Raw genomic sequence first — 27639 nt, 5'->3', positions numbered from 1 at the left:
TCACCACCATTCTCAACTGTATGTGATAGGGCTACAGAGCTTTGCTCTGATTCATTGGCTGTGGGATTGGTTAGCTAATAAAGAACAAAAAAATGCTTACCCACTGCTGCTTTTGGCGTTTAGAATCATAGAATGGTTACAGCACAGAAGGAGGCCATTCGGCCGTTGAGCCCGTGTCAGCTCTCTGCAAGAGCACTTCAACTAGTCCCACTCCCCCACCCTTTCTCCGTAGAACTGCAAATTATTTTCCATCAGGTACTTATCCAATTCGCTTTTGGAAGCCACAATTGTATCTGCCTCCACCACCCTTTCAGGCATGTAGGTAGTGTTTTGCTGTCGCTTCATTGGGTTGGTGCCTTATTCTACAGTATGCTGCTCTTGGCCTGCCCTTCTCTTCCCAGCTGTTCTTAAATTGCCTTCTGCAGAAACCCTAGCCCCAGCTAGGTAGTCTATGGACCCTACTGATGTGGAAGATTTACTACCGGAGGGAAAATAAACAGGATAGATTTTGCTTTGGAAATTAGAAAAAAAAACTTATAACTATTACAAGTATATAGGATAGACATACATGTACATATCGTGGGACACATACTTAACATTTACTCAACCCACCCCTAGAATTACTGGGTTATAAATTAGTCTTGGTCATTAGTGGAAATCAGCAGCCTGTGTTGCAATCTACCCCATTTTCTTTTGCTGCCGATTAGCTACTGCCCGGTTTACACTACCCGCCCAAGATGCATTGATGCCCTGCTGTCTCCGTTTACAGTGTGGCCAGTAACTGCACGGTCTTGCACATACAGTTGGAATTGCCACTCTTCTCACTTTTAGTGGAGCTACTGTAAGGATCATATTTTTCTTTTGGGGAGGGCAAGGAAAATGCAAAACTCACTACAATTCAAGATCTCAGTAGCTCAGAGCTGCTGACATATTACTGGCATCAGGCAATGATTGCATGAACATGATCTGAAACAGTGTTGAAAAAACATTCAATTTGGATAGTTTTGATAACCCCTGCTACTGAAATTGGAAGCTTGTCATTCCATTAACTCCTGCCATACAAACTCTCAGCCTGCTGTGACATTCCTTGGATAGGTTACCAACAGAAGATTTTGATTCTTACTGTGTGACAAGAAAAACGACTGCAAGATTATTTAAAAGTACTTCCATTAATTATATTTTTTGAAGCCCAGTACCTGAAGTGATCGACTTGGTTGATTACAAGGATCTTGTGTCTGATTTTCTTCTTGTTTAAAAACGTGTGCATGTATGGCACAAAGCTCAATAGTTCTTCAAAACGCTCCCTAAAAGGGACAACGATCGCAATTTTGTGAGGGCCCCAGGCAGGATCGTCAGTCTCCTCCTGACAGGACTTGTGCACCGAGGCATCATCATTGCTTCTCCGGCTGCTGTTTATTCTGCAGTTGTACTGCAGCCACATAACAGTGAAGAATCCGAGGATTATAAATGTACAGAACAGTTTAAAGATGGAACATCTTCTAGGCAACATCCTAAGGAGCAGTCCTGACCTGAAAAGGACAACAGCACAGACACTTTAGTTCATGAAGACACTCAATGGCTAGAAACACCAGGCCTGAAAAAAGCTATAGAAAATGTTAGTGATAATGGGTCAAGCACCAAACGAATGGTGCTCATGTTCAGGACCTGTATTTTCCTGATTGATCCTTTCAAGAGTAAAACCTCACTGCACCAGTGATTATGCCTAACTGCTAAGTATTGCCATGCAGTCTTTACTCAAGATATTAAAGAGCTAAACACCTTTTTCTATATCTTACACTGCATTAGAGCCCAAGCAAGATTGTCGGCATGCCTATATACTGAGAAATGTTCAGGAACATTACTGTCGCAGTAGATTGAAAGTCACACACACACGTAGCATATTCAAATTGGATCGGCACATCTAATGACGTGCTTTTTCAATAAACGTCCGTATTGTACTGTTCCAATTTAAAAATAATTAGTTTTGGTAAAAAAGTCCATTCATCACCTTTTAGAGTCAGCCAGTGTTCTGTGAACACTCAAAACAGACAACATGTACTTGGCTTTATGTTGCCATATCCCTGGTTGGCAACACTCAGGATTATTAAGCAATGAAAAGTCTCAAATGCTTACTGAAAGCATAGTATAAAACAAACCCATGTTTCATCATTAGCTGTGTTCTTGTATTTCCACACACACATATTCAACACAAAAATGCATACCATTCAAAGGCCATCATTCCATACACAAACTGCACATCACACAGTGCAAACACACTGCAGTAACTGAGCTCAGTAGCAACACATGCAAACCATACATTACACATTCTCAGTGCTGCCAGCATATATAAATTATGTAATATACCTTCATTGTACTAACACATGCACCTTTTATGGGAATAGGGAAGACACTCCGAGCTCGAGCTGATGTACATTCAGTACGTTCATAGCACAAGCATGTGCACAATATACAATACACAATACACTAGCATGCATATTGTACACGCACTTGGTATATTTGAATAGTCATACACGCTATACAATTAGGATCCACATATTATACAAGACACGCTCACATGCAGTAGCACTGAAACATATGCCACTCACAAATCGGATTGCTCTGTGGAGAGAGCGACTCGAGCACGAGCCCTGCCAGGCAGAACAAAACAATTAGGGGATAGATCACTTGGACTTAAATAATTTGATCACTCAAGTGGCCATTAATACACAGTAAGACATTGCATGCTTTGAACAAACTTACGAGAGCAGATCAAGAGTAATACTAAGTTCTTAAACACTGATGTATTCGGGCTATGCGTGTCCGCTTCTATAACGAGCACTTCTAGTTTACATTGGAGCAGCGACCTTCAAGCAGATGTGATGACTTAGGTGACTTACGCTTTATCACTTCTGTGCAATGTTCCACAATGTCTTCCCCTTCATTGATTGCTTTACCTCAGACTAAACTGCGCACAATGTATTTAAGAGAGAACCCCACCTTAGTGAAGTCACTGCTCTCACTGCATTACTCGACCATTTCATTGAATTGTCACCAAGGTGCTTACTTTGTGGCAAGCTTATTCAGACAATCTCAGCTGTCAATTGTGGTTGCGCCTGCCAAGAATATTGGTAATTGATGTCAAAACTCACAACAACCCTTTGTAGCATCAATCTAGTTTACCTAAATGGGGATAGTAACATCAGTGGAAAATACTTTATAAATGTGCTCTACAAAGCTCAGTGCCTCCTTATTGGTTAATTTAGAAAAGACACCGCTGGTGAGAAATCCTACTGCCCCAATGAATTCACTAATTAATGATGGGGAGTGAAATAACGACAGTGGCAGATCAACAGTAGCAAGACACAGGCTTTCAAAATGTCACTGTGATACAGGTTTACTAAAACACCATTTCAGCAAAAAAAAAAGAGAACACAGACACTTATTTACTTGTCAATAAGTGATTAAAATACAAATGGTTACTTAGGGAAAATTAATGCTATGCCAACAGCCAGTGCAATACAGTGCATCCAAAAGCCTTCTGAACAAAATAGTACCATACATGGCATACAATAGTGTTCTGTGCAAAACACTGCATCTACCAAAAACAGCACGTATGATACACTGCACTTCGCAGCGCTGTGTGTGATATGCTGCATCACCAACTGTACTCTGCAGTATGTTCATCCGTGAGCACCAGTGCAATACACTGCTGTGGCTCAGTGGACAGCACACTCACCTCTGAGTTAGGAGGTTGTGGGTTCAAGTCCCACTCCAGGGACATGAGCACCTAAAACTAGGCTAACATTCCAGTGCAGGACATGTCAAAGATCCCATGGCACTATTGGAAGACGATCAGGAAAGTTATCCCCGGTGTCCTGGCCAATATTTATCCCTCCATCAACATAATAACCAGATAATCTGTTTTTTTTTGCTATCACATTGTCGTTTGTGGGAGCTTGCTGTGCGTAAATTGGCTGCCGCGTTTCCTACATTACAACAGTGACTACACTTCAAAAAGTACTTCATTGGCTGTAAAGCGCTTTGAGACAGCTGGTGGGTGTGATAGGCGCTATATAAATGCAAATCTTTTTCTTTTTCCAAAAGCACTCTGCAACACAATGCAGGGTGGAATTTCCTGTGGGGGTGCAATTGGGCAGTTACATCCAAAATTATGCCCATTTTGTCAATGTCTACTTAAACCCAAATATCCTGTCAATCTCATTAACATAACCGGAATGTAAAAATAGCCGTAAGCAAGCGGAAATCAGCAGTAACAATCGGGTCCTGAGGAAAACGCCAAACTCGCAACATATATTCCTTTTTTTTTTTAAGTATGACAGCTCAAGTTTCAAGCCATCTAACTATCCTTCATGCACATTAAGAACATGCAATCATGGATGCTTTCAATTTTTAATGTGACTTATACCAATGTCATAAAAATGCATTCAAAGAAATAGAATATATCTTTTTTTATTAAATCGTGCAGTAAAATCAGAATAAAACTCCAGAAAATTGCTTCGTTTTCAGCTTTGCTTAAAATTCTGAGCTTAATTTTACACCCGCTTTGAACCTGCATAATTGTCGGAAATTCACGTGTACGACTGTTTAGCATGGGGGCAGAGCCATTATGGCCAGAGATGCATTCGGGGGCAGGGATTGATAGACAGGCATAAAAGAGACCGGAAATTTGGGCGTATCGTAACACACTTACACCAGAGTTTCCTTGACCATTTACATCAAGAACTTGCTTTATGCTCTGATTACGTGTCTCTGGGCACAAATACACAGGAAATTCCACTTCTGCATCTCACAGCAATAGGCTTTGTCCATCAGCACTCTCTCTGCGCAGCAGGCTGTGCCTGACAACTCTCTGTGCAGCAGGCTGCAGAGTAAAATGGAAAAAGCTTTCTTCTGGCTGACTTCAAGCTCAAAGCTGCGCGCTCAGTGTTTAAGAATGCACATCCAGTTAATAACACACAGCTACAATACAATACATTTTAAAAAGAAAAATGTTCACTTTTAACTATCTCCATTCTAAAACAATTTTATATGAAAGAATAGCAGAAACTTGTAGCCTGTAATCTTACAAATCTGAGAAAGTACTGAACAAGAAAGAGCAATTCAGCCCATCAAGTTTGCTGCTACCACAGTCCATGTAGAATCTGCCATGTCATGGATGCTATTTTTTTAATTTCCTGAAGCAATGCTCTGCTGAAATACTCTTTCCTCGCCGAAGGTAATCAAGCAAATCTCCAGAGTATTCATCCATTTTACATCTCCACTATTCCACTCGGTCCTGCTGCCCTTGAGACAACACCCCTTCTCATCTTCACCCAAACTACACAGCATTAGTATGTTGTGCAAAGTATTTGTTCAGCTTGGTCGACATCTATCCTTGTAACCACTAAACCCATTCCCAGCCAGATATTTAGCCAGCTCCTTTTTGATGGAGTTAATTGTCTTAGCTGAAAATGTTTTTCATTATTTTAGCCTTTTTTATTAATACATTCATGGGATGTGGACATTGCTGGCAAGGCCAGCATTTATTGCCCATTCTGAATTGCCCTCGAGAAGGTGGTGGTGAGCCGCCTTCTTGAACTGCTACAATCCTTGTGGTGAAAGTACCCCCTCTAATGGAGGGAGCAGCGTGCGGCAGCCTGGCGTGGTCCCGGCCTGCATGACCATCGGCAGGCTGGGGCCATTAGAGGGAGCAGTGTGCGGTAGCCCAGCCTGGAAATCGGCACGGTCCTGGCCTGCAAGACCATCAGCAGGCCGGGGCCATTAGAGGGAGCAGCAAGCAGCGCGGGAGGATAAAGGACGGCAGCAGCGAGTGGGAGCGGCGGCAGTACGAGAGGCCAGCATCGAGAAGGAAACGGCGCAGGAGGATAAAGGGCAGTGGCAACGACTAGGAGCAGCAGCAAGTGGGAGCGGCTATTTGGTGCAGAGGCCGAAGGTAAAACAAAGAAGTAAAAAGAAATCGGTGTGACATCACAGCCAAGCAGGTAAGTGATTGGCTGGTGGATTGGTGAGTATTTAATCGTTTTCTTTCCTTATCAGTAGGTAACCTTTGGCATTGTTGCCAAATTAAGTTAATTTAAGGGTTAAGTCATGGCAGGAGAGCCCATACCCATGCCATGCTCCTCCTGTGCTATGTGGGAAATCAGGGAAGCGGCCAGTGTCCCTGGCTACTATGTGTGCAGGAAGTGTGTCCAGCTGCAGCTCCTGACATACCACATTGCGGCACTGGAGCTGCGCATGGACTCACTCTGGAGCATCCGTGATGCTGAGGATGTCGTGAATAGCACGTTTAGTGAGTTGGTCACACTGCAGGTAAAGGTTACTCAGGCAGATAGGAAATGGGTGACCATCAGGCAGAGCAGTGGAAGGAAGGTAGTGCAAGGGTCCCCCTGAGGTCATCTCCCTCCCAAACAGATATACCATTTTGGATACTGTTGGGGGAGATGACTCATCAGGGGAAGACAGCAGCAGCAGTAGCCAAGTTCACGGCACCATGGGTGGCTCTGCTGCACAGGAGAGCAGGAAAAAGAATGGGAGAACTATAGTGGTAGGGGATTCTATTGTAAGGGGAATAGATAGGCGTTTTTGCAGCCGCAATCGAGATTCCAGGATCATATGTTGCTCCCACTGGTGCAAGGGTCAAGGGTGTCTCAGAGCGGCTGCAGAGCATTTTGGAGGGGGAGGGCGAATAGCCAGTTGTCGTGGTGCATATAGGGACCAACGATATAGGTAAAAAAAATGGGATGAGATCCTACAAGCTGAATTTAGGGAATTAAAAAGTAGGACCTCAAAACGTAATAATCTCAGGATTGCTACCAGTGCCACGTGCTAGTCAGAATAGAAATAGCAGGATAGTTAAGATGAATACGTGGCTTGAGAAATGGTGCAAGAGGGAGGGATTCAAATTCCTGGGACATTGGAACCGGTTCTGGGGGAGGTGGGACCAGTACAAATCGGACGGTCTGCACCTGAGCAGGACTGGAACCAATGTCCTAGGGGGAATGTTTGCTAGTGCTATTGGGAAGGGGTTAAACTAATATCGCAGGGGGATGGAAATCTATGCAGGGAGACAGATGGAAGTAAAATGGGGGCAGAAGCAAAAGGTAGAAAGGAGATAAGGAAAGGTGGAGGGCAGAGAAATCAAAGGCAAAAATCAAAAAGGGCCACATTACAACATAATTCTAAAAGGACAAAGAGTGTTAAAAAAAAGCCTGAAGGCTCGGTGTCTCAATGCGAGGAGCATTCGTAATAAGGTGGATGAATTAACTGCGCAGACAGCTATTAACAGATATGATGTTATTGGGATTACGGAGACATGGCTCCAGGGTGACCAAGGCTGGGAACTCAACATCCAGGGGTATTCAATATTCAGGAAGGATAGACAGAAAAGAAAAGGAGGTGGGGTGGCGTTGCTGGCTGAAGAGGGGATTAACGCAATAGTAAGGAAGGACATTAGCTTGGATGATGTGGAATCTGTTTGGGTAGGGCAGAAAACGCTCGTGGAGGTTGTGTACAGACCACCAAACAGTAGTAGTGAGGTTGGGGATGGCATCAAACAGGAAATTAGGGATGCGTGCAATAAAGGCACAGCAGTTATCCTGGGTGACTTTAATCTACATATAGATTGGGCTAACCAAACTGGTAGCAATACAGTGGAGGAGGATTTCCTGGAGTGTATAGGGGATGGTTTTCTAGACCAATATGTCGAGGAACCAACGAGAGAGCAGGCCATCCTAGACTGGGTGATGTGTAATGAGAGAGGGTTAATTGGCAATTTGTTGTGCGAGGCCCCTTGGGAAAGAGTGACCACAATACGGTAGAATTCTTCATTAAGATGGAGAGTGACACAGTTAATTCAGAGACTAGGGTCCTGAACTCAAAGAAAGGTAACTTCGATGGTACGAGACGTGAACTGGCTAGGATAGACTGGCGAATGATACTTAAAGGGTTGACGGTGGATAGGCAATGGCAGACATTTAAAGATCACATGGATGAACTTCAACAATTGTACATCCATGTCTGGCATAAAAATAAAATGGGGAAAGTGGCTCAACCGTGGCTAACAATGGAAACTAGGGATAGTGTTAAATCCAAGGAAGAGCATTTAAATTAGCCAGAAAAAGCAGCAAACCTGAGGACTGGGAGAAATTTAGAATTCAGCAGAGGAGGACAAAGGGTTTAATTAGGAGGGGGAAAATAGAGTATGACAGGAAGCTTGCAGGGAACATAAAAACTGACTGCAAAGCTTCTATAGATATGTGAAGAGAAAAAGATTTGTGAAAACAAATGTAGGTCCCTTGCAGTCAGAATCAGGTGAATTTATAATGGGGAACAAAGAAATGGCAGACCAACTGAACAAATACTTTTGTTTTGCCTTCACGAAGAAAGACACAAATAACCTTCCGGAAATACTAGGGGGCCGAGGGTTCAGCGAGAAGGAGGAACTGAAGGTAATCCTTATTAGTCAGGAAATTGATGGGATTGAAGGCCGATAAATCCCCAGGGCCTGATAGTCTGCATCCCAGAGTGCTTAAGGAAGTAGCCTAGAAATAGTGGACGCATTGGTGGCCATTTTCCAACATTCTATAGACTCTGGATCAGTTCCTATGGATTGGAGGGTAGCTAATGTAACACCACTGTTTAAAAAAGGAGGGAGAGAGTAAACAGAAAATTATAGACCGGTTAACCTGACATCGGTAGTGGGGGAAATGTTGGAATCAATTATTAAAGATGTAATAGCAGTGCATTTGGAAAGCAGTGACAGGATCGGTCCAAGTCAGCACGGATTTATGAAAGGGAAATCATGCTTGACAAATCTTCTAGAATTTTTTGAGAATGTAACGAGTAGAGTGGACAAGGAAGAACCAGTGGATGTGATGTATTTGAACTTTCAAAAGTCAAAAGGTCCCACTCAAGAGATTAGTGTGCAAAATTAAAGCACATGGTATTGAGGGTAATGTATTGACGTGGTTAGAGAACTGGTTGGCAGACAGGAAGCAAAGAGTAGGAATAAACGAGTCCTTTTCAGAATGGCAGGCAGTGACAAGTGGGGTACCGCAAGGTTCAGTGCTGTGCTCCCAGCTATTTACAATATACATTAATGATTTGGACGAAGGAATTGAGTGTAATATCTCCAAGTTTGCAGACGACATTAAGCTGGGTGGCAGAGTGAGCTGTGAGGAGGATAGAAACATAGAAACATAGAAAATAGGTGCAGGAGTAGGCCATTCGGCCCTTCTAGCCTGTACCGCCATTCAATGAGTTCATGGCTGAACATTCAACTTCAGTACCCCATTCCTGCTTTCTTGCCATACCCCTTGATCCCCCTAGTAGTAAGGACCTCATCTAACTCCTTTTTGAATATATTTAGTGAATTGGCCTCAACAACTTTCTGTGGTAGAGAATTCCACAGGTTCACCACTCTCTGGGTGAAGAAGTTCCTCCGCATCTCGGTCCTAAATGGCTTACCCCTTATCCTTAGCCTGTGACCTCTGGTTCTGGACTTCCCCAACATTGGGAACATTCTTCCTGCATCTAACCTGTCTAACCCCGTCAGAATTTTAAATGTTTCTATGAGGTCCCCTCTCATTCTTCTGAACTCCAGTGAATACAAGCCCAGTTGATCCAGTCTTTCTTGATAGGTCAGTCCCGCCATCCCAGGAATCAGTCTGGTGAACCTTCGCTGCACTCCCTCAATAGCAAGAATGTCCTTCCTCAGGTTAGGAGACCAAAACTGTACACAATACTCCAGGTGTGGCCTCACCAATGCCCTGTACAACTGTAGCAACACCTCCCTGCCCCTGTACTCAAATCCCCTCGCTATGAAGGCCAACATGCCATTTGCTTTCTTATCCGCCTGCTGCACCTGCATGCCAACCTTCAATGACTGATGTACCATGACACCCAGGTCTCTTTGCACCTCCCCTTTTCCTAATCTGTCACCATTCAGATAATAGTCTGTCTCTCTGTTTTTACCACCAAAGTGGATAACCTCACATTTATCCACATTATACTTCATCTGCCATGCATTTGCCCACTCACCTAACCTATCCAAGTCGCTCTGCAGCCTCACAGCATCCTCCTCGCAGCTCACACTGCCACCCAACTTAGTGTCATCCGCAAATTTGGAGATACTACATTTAATCCCCTCATCTAAATCATTAATGTACAGTGTAAACAGCTGGGGCCCCAGCACAGAACCTTGCGGTACCCCACTAGTCACTGCCTGCCATTCTGAAAAGTACCCATTTACTCCTACTCTTTGCTTCCTGTCTGACAACCAGTTCTCAATCCATGTCAGTACACTACCCCCAATCCCATGTGCTCTAACTTTGCACATCAATCTCTTGTGTGGGACCTTGTCGAAAGCCTTCTGAAAGTCCAAATATACCACATCAACTGGTTCTCCCTTATCCACTCTACTGGAAACATCCTCAAAAAATTCCAGAAGATTTGTCAAGCATGATTTCCCTTTCACAAATCCATGCTGACTTGGACCTATCATGTCACCTCTTTCCAAATGCACTGCTATGACATCCTGAATAATTGATTCCATCATTTTACCCACTACCGATGTCAGGCTGACCGGTCTATAATTCCGTGTTTTCTCTCTCCCTCCTTTTTTAAAAAGTGGGGTTACATTGGCTACCCTCCACTCCATAGGAACTGATCCAGAGTCAATGGAATGTTGGAAAATGACTGTCAACGCATCCACTATTTCCAAGGCCACCTCCTTAAGTACTCTGGGATGCAGTCCATCAGGCCCTGGGGATTTATTGGCCTTCAATCCCATCAATTTCCCCAACACAATTTCCCGGCTAATAAGGATTTCCCTCAGTTCCTCCTCCTTACTAGACCCCCCGACCCCTTTTATAACCGGAAGGTTGTTCGTGTCCTCCTTCGTGAATACCGAACCAAAGTACTTGTTCAATTGGTCCGCCATTTCTTTGTTCCCCGTTATGACTTCCCCTGATTCTGACTGCAGGGGACCTACGTTTGTCTTTACTAACCTTTTTCTCTTTACATATCTATAGAAACTTTTGCAATCCGTCTTAATGTTCCCTGCAAGCTTCTTCTCATACTCTGCCCTGCCCTAATCAAACCCTTTGTCCTCCTCTGCTGAGTTCTAAATTTCTCCCAGTCCCCAGGTTCGCTGCTATTTCTGGCCAATTTGTATGCCACTTCCTTGGCTTTAATACTATCCCTGATTTCCCTTGATAGCCACGGTTGAGCCACCTTCCCTTTTTTATTTCTATGCCAGACAGGAATGTACAATTGTTGTAGTTCATCCATGCGGTCTCTAAATGTCTGCCATTGCCCATCCACAGTCAACCCCTTCAGTATCATTCGCCAATCCATCCCAGCCAATTCACGCCTCATACCTTCAAAGTTAGCCTTCTTTAAGTTCTGGACCATGGTCTCTGAATTAACTCTTTCATTCTCCATCCCAATGCAGAATTCCACCATATTATGGTCACTCTTCCCCAAGGGGCCTCGCACAACGAGATTGCTAATTAATCCTCTCTCATTACATAACACCCAGTCTAAGATGGCCTCCCCCCTAGTTGGTTCCTCGACATATTGGTCTAAAAAACCATCCCTTATGCACTCCAGAAAATCCTCCTCCACCGTATTGCTTCCAGTTTGGTTAGCCCAATCTATGTGCATATTAAAGTCACCCATTATAACTGCTGCACCTTTATTGCACGCACCCCTAATTTCCTGTTTGATGCCCTCCCCAACATCACTACTACTGTTTGGAGGTCTGTACACAACTCCCACTAACGTTTTTTGCCCTTTGGTGTTCTGCAGCTCTACCCATATAGATTCCACATCATCCAAGCTAATGTCCTTCCTAACTATTGCCTTAATCTCCTCCTTAACCAGCAATGCTACCCCACCTCCTTTTCCTTTTATTCAATCCTTCCTGAATGTTGAATACCCCTGGATGTTGAGTTCCCAGCCCTGCTCATCCTGGAGCCACGTCTCCGTAATCCCAATCACATCATATTTGTTAACATCTATTTGCACAGTTAATTCATCCACCTTATTGCGGATACTCCTTGCATTAAGACACAAAGCCTTTAGGCTTGTTTTTTTTAACAACCTCTGTCCTTTTAGAATTTTGCTGTACAATGGCCCTTTTTGTTCTTTGCCTTGGGTTTCTCTGCCCTCCACTTTTCCTCATCTCCTTTCTGTCTTTTGTTTTTGCCTCCTTTTTGTTTCCCTCTATCTCCCTGCATTGGTTCCCATCCCCCTGCCATATTAGTTTAACTCCTCCCCAACAGCACTAGCAAACACTCCCCAGAGGACATTGGTTCCGATTCTGCCCAGGTGCAGACCGTCCGGATTGTACTGGTCCCACCTCCCCCAGAACCGGTTCCAATGCCCCAGGAATTTGAATCCCTCCCTGCTGCACCATTGCTCAAGCCACGTATTCATCCGAGCTATCCTGCGATTCCTACTCTGACTAGCACGTGGCACTGGTAGCAATCCCGAGATTACTACTTTTGAGGTTCTACTTTTTAATTTAGCTCCTAGCTCCTTAAATTCATTTCGTAGGAACTCATCCCTTTTTTTACCTATGTCATTGGTACCAACGTGCACCACGACAACTGGCTGTTCTCCCTCCCTTTTTAGAATGTCCTGCACCCGCTCCGAGACATCCTTGACCCTTGCACCAGGGAGGCAACATACCATCCTGGAGTCTCGGTTGCGGCCGCAGAAACGCCTATCTATTCCCCTTACGATTGAATCCCCTATCACTATCGCTCGCCCACTCTTTTTCCTGCCCTCCTGTGCAACAGAGCCAGCCACGGTGCCATGAACTTGGCTGCTGCTGCCCGCTCCTGATGAGTCATCCCCCTCAACAGCACTCAAAGCAGTGTATCTGTTTTGCAGTGGGATGACCGCAGGGGTCCCCTGCACTACCTTCCTTGCACTACTCTTCCTGCTGGTCTTCCATTCCCTCGCTGGCTGTGGACCCTTCTCCTGTGGTAAGACCAACTCGCTACACGTGATACTCACATCATTCTCAGCATCGTGGATGCTCCAGAGTGAATCCACCTTCAGCTCCAACTCCGCAACGCGGACCGTCAGTAGCCGGAGGTGGACACACTTCCCGCACATGTAGTCGTCAGGGACACTGGTGTTGTCCCCGTGTTCCCACATGGTACAGGAGGAGCATATCACGTGACCGAGCTGTCCTGCCATGACTTAACCCTTAGATTCACTTAAATTGCCGACAACAATGTTAAAAGTTACTGACTATTAAAGAAAAAGAAAAACTACTCACCAATCAACAGCCAATCACTTACCACGTTGGCTGTGACGTCACCTTTTGATTTCTTTCTACTTCTTTTTTGACTTCTCTCAGCTGGAGCTGCACCGGTACGCCTCTCTCGACGCTCCCCGGACTGCTGAGTCTTTTATAGGCCGCTGCCTCTCTCGACTCCCGCCTCTCTCGACGCTCCCCGGACTGCTGAGTCTTTTATAGGCCGCTGCCTCTCTCGACTCCCCGGACTGCTGAGCCTTTTATAGGCCGCTGCCTCTCTCGACTCCCGCCTCTCTCGATGCTCCCCGGACTGCTGAGCCTTTTATAGGCCGCTGTCTCTCTCGACTCCCGCCTCTCTCGACGCTCCCCGGACTGCTGAGCCTTTTATAGGCCGCTGCCTCTCTCGACTCCCGCCTCTCTCGATGCTCCCCGGACTGCTGAGCCTTTTATAGGCCGCTGTCTCTCTCGACTCCCGCCTCTCTCGATGCTCCCCGGACTGCTGAGCCTTTTATAGGCCGCTGTCTCTCTCGACTCCCGCCTCTCTCGACGCTCCCCGGACTGCTGAGCCTTTTATAGGCCGCTGCCTCTCTCGACTCCCGCCTCTCTCGACGCTCCCCGGACTGCTGAGTCTTTTATAGGCCGCTACCTCTCTCGACTCCCGCCTCTCTCGACGCTCCCCGGACTGCTGAGTCTTTTATAGGCCGCTGCCTCTCTCGACTCCCGCCTCTCTCGACGCTCCCCGGACTGCTGAGTCTTTTATAGGCCGCTGCCTCTCTCGACGCTCCCCGGACTGCTGAGTCTTTTATAGGCCGCTGCCTCTCTCCATAGGATGCTATGAGGCTGCAGGGTGGCTTGGACAGGTTAGGTGAGTGGGCAAATATACGGCAGATGCGGTATAATGTAGATAAATGTGAGGTTATCCACTTTGGTGGCAAAAACAGGGAGGCGGATTATTATCTGAATGGTGACAGATTAGTAAAAGGAGAGGTGCAATGAGACCTGGGTGTCATGGTACATCAGTCATTGAAAGTTGGCATGCAGGTACAGCAGGCGGTGAAGGCGGCAAATGGCATGTTGGCCTTCATAGCGAGAGGATTTGAGAATAGGAGCAGGGAGGTCTTACTGCAGTTGTACAGGGCCTTGGTGAGGCCATACCTTGAATATTGTGTACAGTTTTGGTCTCCTAATCTGAGGAAGGACATTCTTGCTATTGAGGGAGTGCAGCAAAGGTTCACCAGACTGATTCCCGGGATGGCGGGACTGACATATAAAGAAAGACTGGATCGACTAGGCTTATATTCACTGGAATTTAGAAGAATGAGAGGGGATCTCATAGAAACATATAAAATTCTGACGGGATTAGACAGATTAGATGCAGGAAGAATGTTCCCGATGTTGGGAAAGTCCAGAACCAGGAGTCACAGTCTAAGAATAAGGGGTAAGCCATTTAGGACCAAGATGAGGAAAAACTTCTTCACTCAGAATTGTGAACCTGTGGAATTCTCTACCACAGAAAGTTGTTGAGGCCAGTTCGTTAGATATATTCAAAAAGGGATTTAGATGTGGCCCTTATGGCTAAAGGGTTCAAGGGGTATCAAGAGAAAGCAGGAATGGGGTACTGAAGTTGCATGATCAGCCATGATCATATTGCAGGCTCGAAGGGCCAAATGGCCTACTCCTGCACCTATTTTCTATACCACTACAGGGAGCAGCACATGCTGCTGCAGGAGGGCGACGGCTGACTGCAGTGCGAGCAGATACAGCAGGAGTGGCGAGGTCGTGGCAAAGGAGCGGCAAGAGTTCGTAGAGGGATGTGATCAGGGCCCAGGAGAGGCGAGAGTTTGGGGCCCAGAAGAGGCGAGGACCCAGGGGCAGCACAGGCCAGCCCACACTGTGATATATGTGCGCACTAGGTCTGTGCAGCAGAGCTGGTCTCCAATCGTCTTGCTTCATCTTTGCCACTGGACCAAGACCTAGTTCTGTCAAGCCCATGTGGTGGCTGGGGTGCAACATCCACCACACAGTAAAAAAATCCATGCACAGGCATCTTCCACCCTTCAAGATGTAGTTCGGGATCTGGAATATTAGGTCCTTGATTGAAACACCTGTGAACTCATCCCTTTTTGGCGTGGAAGCAAGTCATCCTCGTTTCGAGGGACTGCCTATGATGATAAAGGTACTCCAACAGTGCTGTTAGGGAGGGAGTACCAGGATTTTGACCCAGCAATGTTGAAGGAACGTCGATATATTACCAAATCAGGATGGTGTGTGTCTTGGGCCGGGGGGGAGGGGGAAGAAAGAGAAATGGGGACAAGAAGCATGGCTTATTTTAATCTCTAGATTCACTTAAGGATTGCGTTCAAACCTGTTACCCTATATCCAGTAACCACAGTTTTAAGTCAAGCAATCCACATACATTTCCCACCCTCCCTTTCCCTCCTTCTGGGATAAGGCTCATTGTCTTGCTTAAATACCCATTATTCACATGGGTGACGAATAACGAATATTGGCAGTCTATTCCATCATGGGGAGCACTGCAGCCAAAATCAGTTAACTCGGCACAAAGTGAGCCTGCGGTTTTCTTGTTCTGTGCAAGAAACAAGCCAGTCACTGGATTAACTCATTGAACCATTAGGGGAGAAGTTGTGCAGTTTTAATTCAGGCTTTTAAAACACCATCTTCTTGTTCAAATTGCTTGACAAGTTTCCATAAATGTGTTGTGTTTCTTAGAATCTTACAGAAGATTATAATCCAGGTCTAACCATTAACCCAGATTTCAGTAATTAGTGTGCTGATTTATGTAGTATTCCCACTATCCCTTCAGATATTTGATAACAGAAAATCTCTCACATTGAACTAATCATTTATTTAATTAAATAATATACAGAAGGAAAGAATATTAGCTTATTAGAAAGCACAAGGCAATCTATATTTAAAAATAAATAGAAAAATGATAGGCCCTTCAGAGCTCTCACCAACAATTAGAACAGTCTCTTCAAATTAAACTACCTTTTGGAATTAAACAGTATCTTGCATCAAGTATAGATTTCCATGTGAAATATATGAGGCAACTGCTCATGGAGCTGTTTAAGTCTGAGAATCTTCAGAAATCCAGTTGGATGCAAGAAACCACAGAATGGTCCTCATTTTTACCCTCGAATTGCTTTGAAGGATTCGATGCAGAGACCCTAACATCACAATAGTACCCATCAATGCATCTAGGCACCTTAATATGCAAGAATGGGGAGTCACATTGTGTCGAATGTTGAATTAGTGAAACCTGTAAGTTACAGACACGCAACGAAACGGCATGAGCTGTCTTTTTTTATTTGCAGGAGTCCTTATTTTCGAAATTGTCACTGTATGTACTGACAGCTGCTGTGGGGGGATTCAAACACTGTTACAGGCGGGAACAATGGTTACGGCAGGGGGATTCAAATCCCGGATAGTGGCAAGGGCAGCAGCTGTGGGGGATTCAGACACCAATACCAGCAGAGTGTGTGGCTGGGTGTGTGTGTGGTGGGGGGCGGGATTCAGGATAGTGGGAGGGGGGGGGGGGGTGGAATTCAGGATAGTGGCTGTGAGGGGGGGGGGGGGTGGAAAAGAGATTCAGTAATAGTGGCTGTGTGTAGGGGGAAATTCAGGAATAGTGACAGTGTTGGGGGGGGGGGGGGGGAAGAGATTCAGGAATAGTGGCTATGTGTGTGTGTGGGGGGGGTGGGTGGGGGGAGAGGGGATTCAGGAATAGTGGCTATGGGGGGGGAGGGGGGGAAATCAAACCCCAGATAGCGGCGAGGACAGCAGCTGTGGGAGATTCAGACACCGATACCAGCAGTGTGCGTGGCTGGGTGTGTGTGTGGTGGGAGGGGGGATTCAGGATAGTGGCTGCGTGTGGGGGGGAAAAGAGATTCAGGAATAGTGGCTGTGTGTAGGGGGGAATTCAGGAATAGTGGCAGTGTTGGGGGACGGGGGGGGGGGGGGGGGGAGATTCAGGAATAGTGGCCGTGTGTGGGGGTTGGGAGAGATTCAGGAATAGTGGCTGTGGGGGGGGGGGGATTCAGGAATAGTGGCTGAGGGGGGGGGGGGATTCAGGAATAGTGGCTGTGTGGGGGTGGGGGGGGGATTCAGGAATAATGGCTGTGTGGGGGGGGGGGGGAATTCAGGAATAGTGGCTGTGTGGGGGGGGGGGGGGATTCAGGAATAGTAGCTGTGTGGGGGGGGGGGGGAGGAGAATTCAGGAATAGGCTGTATGGGGGGGGATTCAGGAATAGTGGCTGTGTGGGGGTGGGGGGGGGATTCAGGAATAATGTCTGTGTGGGGGGGGGGAATTCAGGAATAGTAGCTGTGTGGGGGGGGGGGGGAGGAGAATTCAGGAATAGAGGCTGTATGGGGGGGGATTCAGGAATAGTGGCTGTGTGGGGTGGGGGGGATTCAGGAATAGTGGCTGAGTGGGGGGGGGGGGGGGGAAGGAGGAGAGATTCAGTAATAGTGGCTGTGGGTAGGGGGGAATTCAGGAATTGTGGCAGTGTTGGGAGACGGAGGAAGAGATTCAGGAATAGTGGCTGTGTGGGGGGGGGGGGGGGGGGGGGGGAGATTTAGGAATAGTGGCCGTGTGTGGGGGGGGGGGGGGGGATTCAGGAATAGTGGCCATGTGGGGGGGGGGGGGGAGAATTCAGGAATAGTGGCTGTTTGGGGGGGGGGGGGGGGGGAATTCAGGAATAGTGGCTGTGTGGTGGGGGGAGATTCAGGAATAGTGGCTGTGTGGGGGGGGGGGGGGGGGGATTCAGGAATAGTGGCTGTGTGGGGGGGGGGGGGGAGGTGGATTCAGGAATAGTGGCTGTGTGTGGGGGGGGGGGGGGGGAGAGAATTCAGGAATAGTGGCTGTTTGGGGGGGGGGGATTCAGGAATAGTGGCTGTGTGGGGGGGGGAATTCAGGAATAGTGGCTGTGTGGGGGGGGGGAATTCAGGAATAGTGGCTGTGTGGTGGGGGGGGATTCAGGAATAGTGGCTGTGTGGTGGGCGGGGGGAGGGGGATTCAGGAATAGTGGCAGTGTGGGGGGGGGGGAGGGGGATTCAGGAATAGTGGCTGAGTGGGGGGGGGGAATTCAGGAATAGTGGCTGTGTGGGTGGGGGGGGGGATTCAGGAGTAGTGGCTGTGTGTGGGGGGGGGGAAATTCAGGAATAGTGGCTGTGGGGGGGGGGGGGAATTCAGGAATAGTGGCCGAGTGGGGGGCTTGGGAGAGATTCAGGAATAGTGGCTGTGTGGGGGGGGGGGGGATTCAGGAATAGTGGTTGAGTGGGGGAGGGGGGTTCAGGAATAGTGGCTGTTTGGGGGGGGGGGAGAATTCAGGAATAGTGGCTGTGTGGTGGGGGGCGGAATTCAGGAATAGTGTCTGTGTGGGGGGGAATTCAGAAATAGTGGCTGAGTGGGGGGGGGGATTCAGGAATAGTGGCTGTGGTGGGGGGGGGGGGGGGGGGATTCAGGAATAGTGGCTGTGTGTGGGGGGGGGGGAATTCAGGAATAGTGGCTGTGGGGGGGGGAAATTCAGGAATAGTGGCCGAGTTGGGGGGGGGGGGGGGGGGGGGGGGGGGAGATTCAGGAATAGTGGCCGAGTGGGGGGCTTGGGAGAGATTCAGGAATAGTGACTGAGTGGGGGGGGGGATTCAGGAATAGTGGCTATTTGGGGGGGGGGGGGGGAATTCCGGAATAGTGGCTGTGTGGGGGGGGGGGGAATTCAGAAATAGTGTCTGAGCGGTGGGGGGAATTCAGGAATAGTGGCCGAGTGGGGGGAGCGGGGGGGATTCAGGAATAGTGGCTGAGTGGGGGGGGGGGGGGAAATTCAGGAATAGTGGCTGTGTGGGGGGGGGGGGGGAATTCAGGAATAGTGGCCGTGTGGGGGGGAAATTCAGGAATAGTGGCTGTGGGGGGGGGGGGGGGATTCAGGAATAGTGGCCGAGTGGGGGGCTTGGGAGAGATTCAGGAATAGTGGCTGTGTGGGGGGGGGGGAAGGGGGAGGGATGTTCAGGAATAGTGGCTGTGTGGGGGGGGAGATTCAGGAATAGTGGCTGTGTGGGGGGGGGGGGGAATTCAGGAATAGTGGCTGTGTGGTGGGGGGGGGATTCAGGAATAGTGGCTATGTGGGGGGGGGGGGGGGAATTCAGGAATAGTGGCTGTGTGGGGGGGGGGGAGGGATATTCAGGAATAGTGGCTGTGTGGGGGGGGGGGGGGAGGGATATTCAGGAATAGTGGCTGTTTGGGGGGGTGGGGGGGGGGGAATTCAGGAATAGTGGCTGTTTGGGGGAGGGGGGGGGAATTCAGGAATAGTGGCTGTTTGGGGGGGGGGGGGGAATTCAGGAATAGTGGCTGTTTGGGGGGGGGGGGGCGGGGGGAATTCAGGAATAGTGGCTGTTTGGGGGGGGGGGGCGGGGGAAATTCAGGAATAGTGGCTGTTTGGGGGGGGCGGGGGGAATTCAGGAATAGTGGCTGTTTGGGGGGGGGGGGGTGGAGAGAGAGAGAATTCAGGAATAGTGGCTGTTTGGGGGAGGGGGGTGAAGGGGGATTCAGGAATAGTGGCTGTTTGGGGGGGGGGGGTGAAGGGGGATTCAGGAATAGTGGCTGTTTGGGGGGGGGGGGTGAAGGGGGATTCAGGAATAGTGGCTGTTTGGGGGGGCGGGGGGGGGGATTCAAACCCCGGATATCGGCGGGGACAGCAGCTGCAGGATGTGTCCCTTATTTAAAGGTGTAAAAGGACTTGATCCATTGAAGGCTGTCCGTAGTTTGTAATTTGCGAGTGTCCGTGCTTCACCAATTTAACATTTCAAAATCAATTGTCAATTAAAATTTCATAATTTACTATTTAAATTTCATAAGAGGAACATGCGAACAGACAAAATTGATGAGCAAGAAAAGACCAGCTGTCCCAAATAGGAATAAAGATAAGTCATTCTCTTCGAAGCAAGTAAATAAACTTTTTCAAACTTTGTTCAGAAAAAATTCTGCTTATTTTTTTAAAACCATAAAATAATATAGCACTGATTTCACAATTTGTGACACCTGGTTCAAAATATTTTCTGAATGTTTTCCTAACACTGGTTAGATCCAAAACTTGGATCAGGCTGACCGTTTGTGAGGCATGGATTTGTTTTTAAATGAAGTTATGGTGTTATGCATTTAACCTTCAGATAACATCAAAAATGCTGTTCACTTCATGGCTCAGTCATTAGAATTCCATGAAAATGTAATGCTCAGCATTTATGAAATTACTGTATTACGGCTGGAAATCTCATTGGAACAGAGGAGGTTGAGAGGAGACCTCATTGAGGTGTACAAAATATTGAAGGGCTTGGACATAGTGGATAGTAAGGGTCTATTTCCATTGATGGAGGGGTCGATAACAAGGGGGCATAGTTTTAAGGTGGTTGGTGGAAGGTTTAGAGGGGATTTGAGGGGGTCTTCTTTACGCAGAGGGTTGTGGGGATCTGGAACTCGCTGCCTGGAAGAGTGGTGGATGCAGAAACCCTCACCATTTTTAAGAGATGGTTGGATGGGCACTTAAAGTGCAGTAACCTGCAGGGTTACGGACCTAGAGCTGGTAATTGGGATTAAACTGGATGACCTTTTGTTGGACATAGTAGATATAATGGTAAGTACTGCAGGGAATAGAATACGGCCAGGGTGATCTCCTGGACTAGTTTCGATCGCCTGGATGGGTCGGAGAGGCATTTTCCCAGATTTTTTCTTCCTAAATTGGCCTGGGTTTTTGCCTCTCCTAGGTCACATGGCTCCGGTTGAGGTGGAGTGTAGAATGTTCAGGAAAGATAGAATAAAGGGGAAAGGAGGTGGGGTAGCATTGCTGGTTAAGGAGGAGATTAAAGCAATAGTTAGGAAGGACATTAGCTTGGATGATGTGGAATCTATATGGGTAGAGCTGCAGAACACCAAAGGGCAAAAAACGTTAGTGGGAGTTGTGTACAGACCTCCAAACAGTAGTAGTGATGTTGGGGAGGGCATCAAACAGGAAATTAGAGGTGCATGCAATAAAGGTGCAGCAGTTATAATGGATGACTTTAATATGCACATAGATTGGGTTAACCAAACTGGAAGCAATACGGTGGAGGAGGATTTCCTGGAGTGCATAAGGGATGGTTTTTTAGACCAATATGTCAAGGAACCAACTAGGGGGGAGGCCATCTTAGACTGGGTGTTGTGTAATGAGAGAGGATTAATTAGCAATCTCGTTGTGCGAGGCCCCTTGGGGAAGAATGACCATAATATGGTGGAATTCTGCATTAGGATAGAGAATGAAAGAGTTAATTCAGAGACCATGGTCCAGAACTTAAAAAAGGCTAACTTTGAAGGTATGAGACGTGAATTAGCTAGGATAGATTGGCGAATGATACTGAAGGGGTTGACTGTGGATGGGCAATGGCAGACATTTAGAGACCGCATGGATGAACTACAACAATTGTACATTCCTGTCTGGCGTAAAAATAAAAAAGGGAAGGTGGCTCAACCGTGGTTATCAAGGGAAATCAGGGATAGTATTAAAGCCAAGGAAGTGGCATACAAATTGGCCAGAAATAGCAGCGAACCCAGGGACTGGGAGAAATTTAGAACTCAGCAGAGGAGGACAAAGGGTTTGACTAGGGCAGGGAAAATGGAGTACGAGAAGAAGCTTGCAGGGAACATTAAGACGGATTGCAAAAGTTTCTATAGATATGTAAAGAGAAAAAGGTTAGTAAAGACAAACGTAGGTCCCCTGCAGTCAGAATCAGGGGAAGTCATAACAGGGAACAAAGAAATGGTGGACCAATTGAACAAGTACTTTGGTTCGGTATTCACTAAGGAGGACACAAACAACCTTCCGGATATAAAAGGGGTCAGAGGGTCTAGTAAGGAGGAGAAACTGAGGGAAATCCTTATTAGTCGGGAAATTGTGTTGGGGAAATTGATGGGATTGAAGGCCGATAAATCCCCAGGGCCTGATGGACTGCATCCCAGAGTACTTAAGGAGGTGGCCTTGGAAATAACGGATGCATTGACAGTCATTTTCCAACATTCCATTGGCTCTGGATCAGTTCCTATGGAGTGGAGGGTAGCCAATGTAACCCCACTTTTTAAATAAGGAGGGAGAGAGAAAACAGGGAATTATAGACCGGTCAGCCTGACATCAGTCGTGGGTAAAATGATGGAATCAATTATTAAGGATGTCATAGCAGTGCATTTGGAAAGAGGTGACATGACAGGTCCAAGTCAGCATGGATTTGTGAAAGGGAAATCATGCTTGACAAATCTTCTGGAATTTTTTGAGGATGTTTCCAGTAGAGTGGACAAGGGAGAACCAGTTGATGTGGTATATTTGCACTTTCAGAAGGCTTTCGACAAGGTCCCACACAAGAGATTAATGTGCAAAGTTAAAGCACATGGGATTGGGGGTAGTGTGCTGACATGGATTGAGAACTGGTTGTCAGACAGGAACCAAAGAGTAGGAATAAATGGGGACTTTTCAGAATGGCAGGCAGTGACTAGTGGGGTACCGCAAGGTTCTGTGCTGGGGCCCCAGCTGTTTACATTGTACATTAATGATTTAGACGAGGGGATTAAATGTAGTATCTCCAAATTTGCGGATGACACTAAGTTGGGTGGCAGTGTGAGCTGCGAGGAGGATGCTATGAGGCTGCAGAGCGACTTGGATAGGTTAGGTGAGTGGGCAAATGCATGGCAGATGAAGTATAATGTGGATAAATGTGAGGTTATCCACTTTGGTGGTAAAAACAGAGAGACAGACTATTATCTGAATGGTGACAGATTAGGAAAAGGGGAGGTGCAAAGAGACCTGGGTGTCATGGTACATCAGTCATTGAAGGTTGGCATGCAGGTACAGCAGGCGGTTAAGAAAGCAAATGGCATGTTGGCCTTCATAGTGAGGGGATTTGAGTACAGGGGCAGGGAGGTGTTGCTACAGTTGTACAGGGCCTTGGTGAGGCCACACCTGGAGTATTGTGTACAGTTTTGGTTCCTAACCTGAGGAAGGACATTCTTGCTATTGAGGGAGTGCAGCGAAGGTTCACCAGACTGATTCCCGGGATGGCGGGACTGACCTATCAAGAAAGACTGGATCAACTGGGCTTGTATTCACTGGAGTTCAGAAGAATGAGAGGGGACCTCATAGAAACGTTTAAAATTCTGACGGGGTTAGACAGGTTAGATGCAGGAAGAATGTTCCCAATGTTGGGGAAGTCCAGAACCAGGGGACACAGTCTAAGGATAAGGGGTAAGCCATTTAGGACCGAGATGAGGAGGAACTTCTTCACCCAGAGATTGGTGAACCTGTGGAATTCTCTACCACAGAAAGTTGTTGAGGCCAATTCACTAAATATATTCAAAAAGGAGTTAGATGAAGTCCTTACTACTAAGGGGATGAAGGGGTATGGCGAGAAAGCAGGAATGGGGTACTGAAGTTGCATGTTCAGCCATGAACTCATTGAATGGCAGTGCAGGCTAGAAGGGCTGAATGGCCTACTCCTGCACCTATTTTCTATGTTTCTATGTTTTAGTATAAGGGGTGTCGCAGTTGTGGTGGGGCGGATTGGTTGGGCTGGGTGCTTTTTGCTTTTCCGTCATTGTTCATTGGTTTATATGTAATCTTTAGGGCTGCTGACCAAGGGCCGTGTGGCTCTTTGTCGGCCGGCACGGACACAATGGGCCGGAATGGCCTCCTCCTGCGCTGTAAATTTCTATGTTTCTATGGATACGAAATTGGCTAAGTGACAGGAAACAGAGTAGTGGTGAACGGTTGTTCTTTCAGATTGGTGGAAGGTATACAGTGGTGTTCTCCAGGGTTCGGACCACAGCTTTTCTTGATATATATTAATGACTTTGACATGGATGTACAGGGCACAATTTCAAAATTAGCAGCTGACATAAAACTTGGAAGTAGCTGTATCGTGAACAATGAGGAGGAGAGTAATAGACTTCAGGAAGACAAACAGGCTGGTGAAATGGGTGGACACATGGCAGATGAAATTTAACACAGAATAGTGTGAAGTGATTCATTCTACCAAAATGTATGGGAAGAGGACATATAAACTAAATTGTACAATCCTAAAGGGTGTGCACGAACAGAGATACCTGGGGGTATATGTGCACAAATCGTTGAAGGTGGCAGGGCAGGTTGAGGCTTATGGGATCCTGGGCTTCATAGATAGAGGGATAGAGTACAAAAGTGTGGAAATGATGATGAACCTGTATATAAAACACTGCTTTGGCCCCAATCCGAGTACTGTGTCCAATTCTGGGCACCGCACTTTAGTAAGGATGTGAAGGCCTCAGAGAAGGTGCAGAAAAGATTTACAAGGATGATTCCAGGAATGAGGACTTCAGTTACATTGATAGACTGGAGAAGCTGGGGTTGTTCTCCATGGAGCAGAAAAGATTGAGGGGAGATTTGATGGAGGTGTTCAAAATCATGAGGGGTCTGGACAGAGTAGAAAAAACTGTTCCCATTAGCAGAAGAGTCGAGAACCAGAGGACACCGATTTAAAGTAATTGGCAAAAGAACCAAAGATGACACAAGAAAAAACTTTTTTTATGCAGCAAGTGGTTCGGTTCTGGAATGCACTGCCTGAAAGGGTGGTGGAGGCAGACTCAATCATCTTTCAAAAAAAGGGAGTTGGATAGATATCTGAAGGAAAACAATTTGGAGGGCTGTGGGGAAAGGGCCAGGGAGTGGGACTAGCTGAGAGTCAGCACAGGCTCAACAGGGCGAATGGCCATCTTCTGTGCTGTAACCATTCTGTGATTCTATTAGTTCCAATATGCTAAATAAACCTTGTGATAAGAGATTTCCAAACTGAACAATCCAGCCCTGTAACAAATTAGGACCTAAGAAAGAATATGATATAGCGAATGTAACTAAAAACCACTGCAGCACAGCAGATGGTGATCTGAGGTGGCAACAATTTGTCTCCTATTAATCAAAATGTTCTGTACACCTGCGTACAATTACATGCAAACAGAACAATTTGTGGGATTAGATTATAAAGTTTAGTAGAATCAGGGGGTTTCCACCAGGATCATCACATTTCTGTATACTTTATACACTTGGGGATTTGGGTCACACATCTCTCCTGACATGCAGAGTTTAATTTACGCAGGCGTTAATTTTCCAACGTGCTAATGACACTTTATAAATGACAAAAACATAGTATCACATTCTATGAACAATGCTGCAGTGACTACACTTCAAAAAGTACTTAATTGGCGCTTGGAGACGTCCGGTGGTCATGAAAGGCACTATATGAATGAAAGTCTTTTTCTTATAGATCCAAAATGCTAAAGTGGCATCACACTTAGAAAGAGGCACAAGAGGTTACTTGGTATTACAAATCTACAGTGTATTATAAATTAATTATAGGCTTAATCACCTGTTAAGTCCACTGTTCTCTTAACAGGTAAGTGCATTGCTGGAACAGCAGCCATCCAGCTTACAGAAAGGTATGACACTTTAGGAAATGCATTAAGGCTTTTTAAAACCACACTGATAAATAAAATGTAAATTTCAGGTCTCTCTTAAATCAGCGTGATGCCTCTGTCCCAGTTTACCTGCTATCTTCCTTGGTGAAATAGAGAACAGGTTTCCGTCTGGAAGAGTACATCATCTTCCTTCACTCCTTAGCTTTCAGTCAGTCTCTGTCACATAGTCTGTTCGTGTACATTCACCCCTCTTGGCAAAAGGCGCACATAGGATATACAGACAAGTTGAGTGTTCTCAACAGTCCTGGCAACGACGACACACATCCAGAGACCCCCCGCGGCCTTGTCAAGGGGAAGATGCGAGCTTCAAACCGCTTGTATTGTGCCAGGGGATTAGTGGACTCAAAGACCCACCAGTGACCCCGTCAGTGGAGATATGCCAGTCGAGCCTCATCAGTTGGGAGATGCCGCCAAAGATCCTTTGAACTCTATCAATGAGCAGATGGCCCCAAGACACACTCTTCAGGGGGATCAGGAGAGCCCGGAGACCCTCATTGCCGATATTGTGCAGACGGACCCGGAGACGCTCGGGTACAGACGGTGCGACCTGGCTGGCCGCTCTCACTGCTCCTCTCCTTTCTGTGCGGGCCCCGCCCCCCAAACCTGTGGGTCCTGATACCCGAGGCCGGCTCCTCCCGCCCCCCGGGCCTCTGGCCTGTCTCCTCTCTCCTCTCTCCGCCGGCGGCCAGACCCCGACCCCCGGAACCCGCCGGAAGGAAAGTTTCTACACGCTGGCTTTCGGCGCCACCTCATTCACTCTCCGCTGGAAACAGCACTTCGCACAAACGTTCCCCCAGCTTGCAAAAGCACTCCCCATATTATGTGCATTTTTCTTACAAACTTTTTATATATCCACACTTAATACATTATATATTTACTAAATGGTATCATTTTAAGTATACATAGATTGTATAAATTATATACTTTACATAATTATGTATTTACTTATAAAGGCACTAGTTATATAAAACAAATGATGTACAAATCTCCACTACATTTACGAAATGTGATTACGAAATATACGTGACGCATACAGTTTTTATAAACCGCAGGTAATATATATTTACATCTACTGATTGTATCCCGCGACTATAAAAAATATGGTATTAGAACAAGTATGACACAGGCTTTATGTGACTGACATTTTCAAGTGTGATGGACATGTTGGATATTAAGACTTTTATTTATACACCGGCTGATATCCTGTGGTATAGCGTATTCGCAGCTTGAGGGGTGAAGGCATAGTTGTGATTTTCAGCGGTCAAAAGGCAGCTTTGTTTAACCTGATCAGTGGCTGATTCACAAAATGAATACAGACGAGAGAAGTCATTGGCCTTATTTCACTCATCCTACTTTTCGCCCATTGCACCATCCAATATTTTTCTTCAGTGAATTGTGTTTTCACCCCGTTACTCTATTCCATGTGTTAATCATTGCGTGAAAAAGAACTCCCTAATATCAATAAGAAATTTGCCTTGTCCTCATTTGAACCTGTGTCTGTTTGTCTCATTCAAAATTTTGATTGAAGTAATTTTCTAGATTTACCGTATTCATGCAATTTACTATATTATATACTCTTATCAGGTCATCTCTCAGCCTCCTTTTACTGCTAAAAATCCAAGGGGGAGAAATTCAGCAGTGCCCCGTTTGAGATGTTAACTTTTTAAATTTTGAAAATTTAGCTCCTGGCGCAAAGGATTCTGAACTTCTAAATTGGGCTTTAGCACCCGACTGCTGGGCTAGGCCGCCACGCTGCTCCTTCCGCTCCCTGGTCTGCTCCAATGGTGCTCGCTGGCCAGAGGCCACGCAGCGT

At 46.6% G+C, this 27639-nt stretch overlaps 1 protein-coding gene across 3 annotated transcripts in view; it reads right to left on the bottom strand.

Annotated features, from left to right (window-relative positions):
• Positions 1-26562, bottom strand: part of b4galt7 (xylosylprotein beta 1,4-galactosyltransferase, polypeptide 7 (galactosyltransferase I)) — a 36909-nt gene extending 10347 nt beyond the window's left edge. Inside the window, exons 1-3 of one of the 3 annotated variants that reach the window (XM_070877244.1) lie at positions 25896-26562; positions 2607-2648; positions 1197-1529 (exon numbers count right to left, since the gene is read on the bottom strand). In XM_070877244.1, coding sequence (XP_070733345.1) covers positions 1197-1529; positions 2607-2648; positions 25896-25951 — 431 coding nt within the window. In that variant the 5' untranslated portion in view covers positions 25952-26562. Of the gene's footprint in view, positions 1-1196; positions 1530-2606; positions 2649-4711; positions 4747-25895 lie in introns of those variants that run through there. The other 2 variants (XM_070877245.1, XM_070877246.1) reach the window with 2 other exon arrangements.
• Between the last annotated feature and the right edge of the window lie 1077 nt (positions 26563-27639).

Source organism: Pristiophorus japonicus, chromosome 4 (assembly GCF_044704955.1).
Source record: "Pristiophorus japonicus isolate sPriJap1 chromosome 4, sPriJap1.hap1, whole genome shotgun sequence".
Classification (NCBI taxonomy): Eukaryota; Metazoa; Chordata; class Chondrichthyes; family Pristiophoridae; genus Pristiophorus; species Pristiophorus japonicus.
This window is presented reverse-complemented; position numbering and strand designations above follow the sequence as displayed.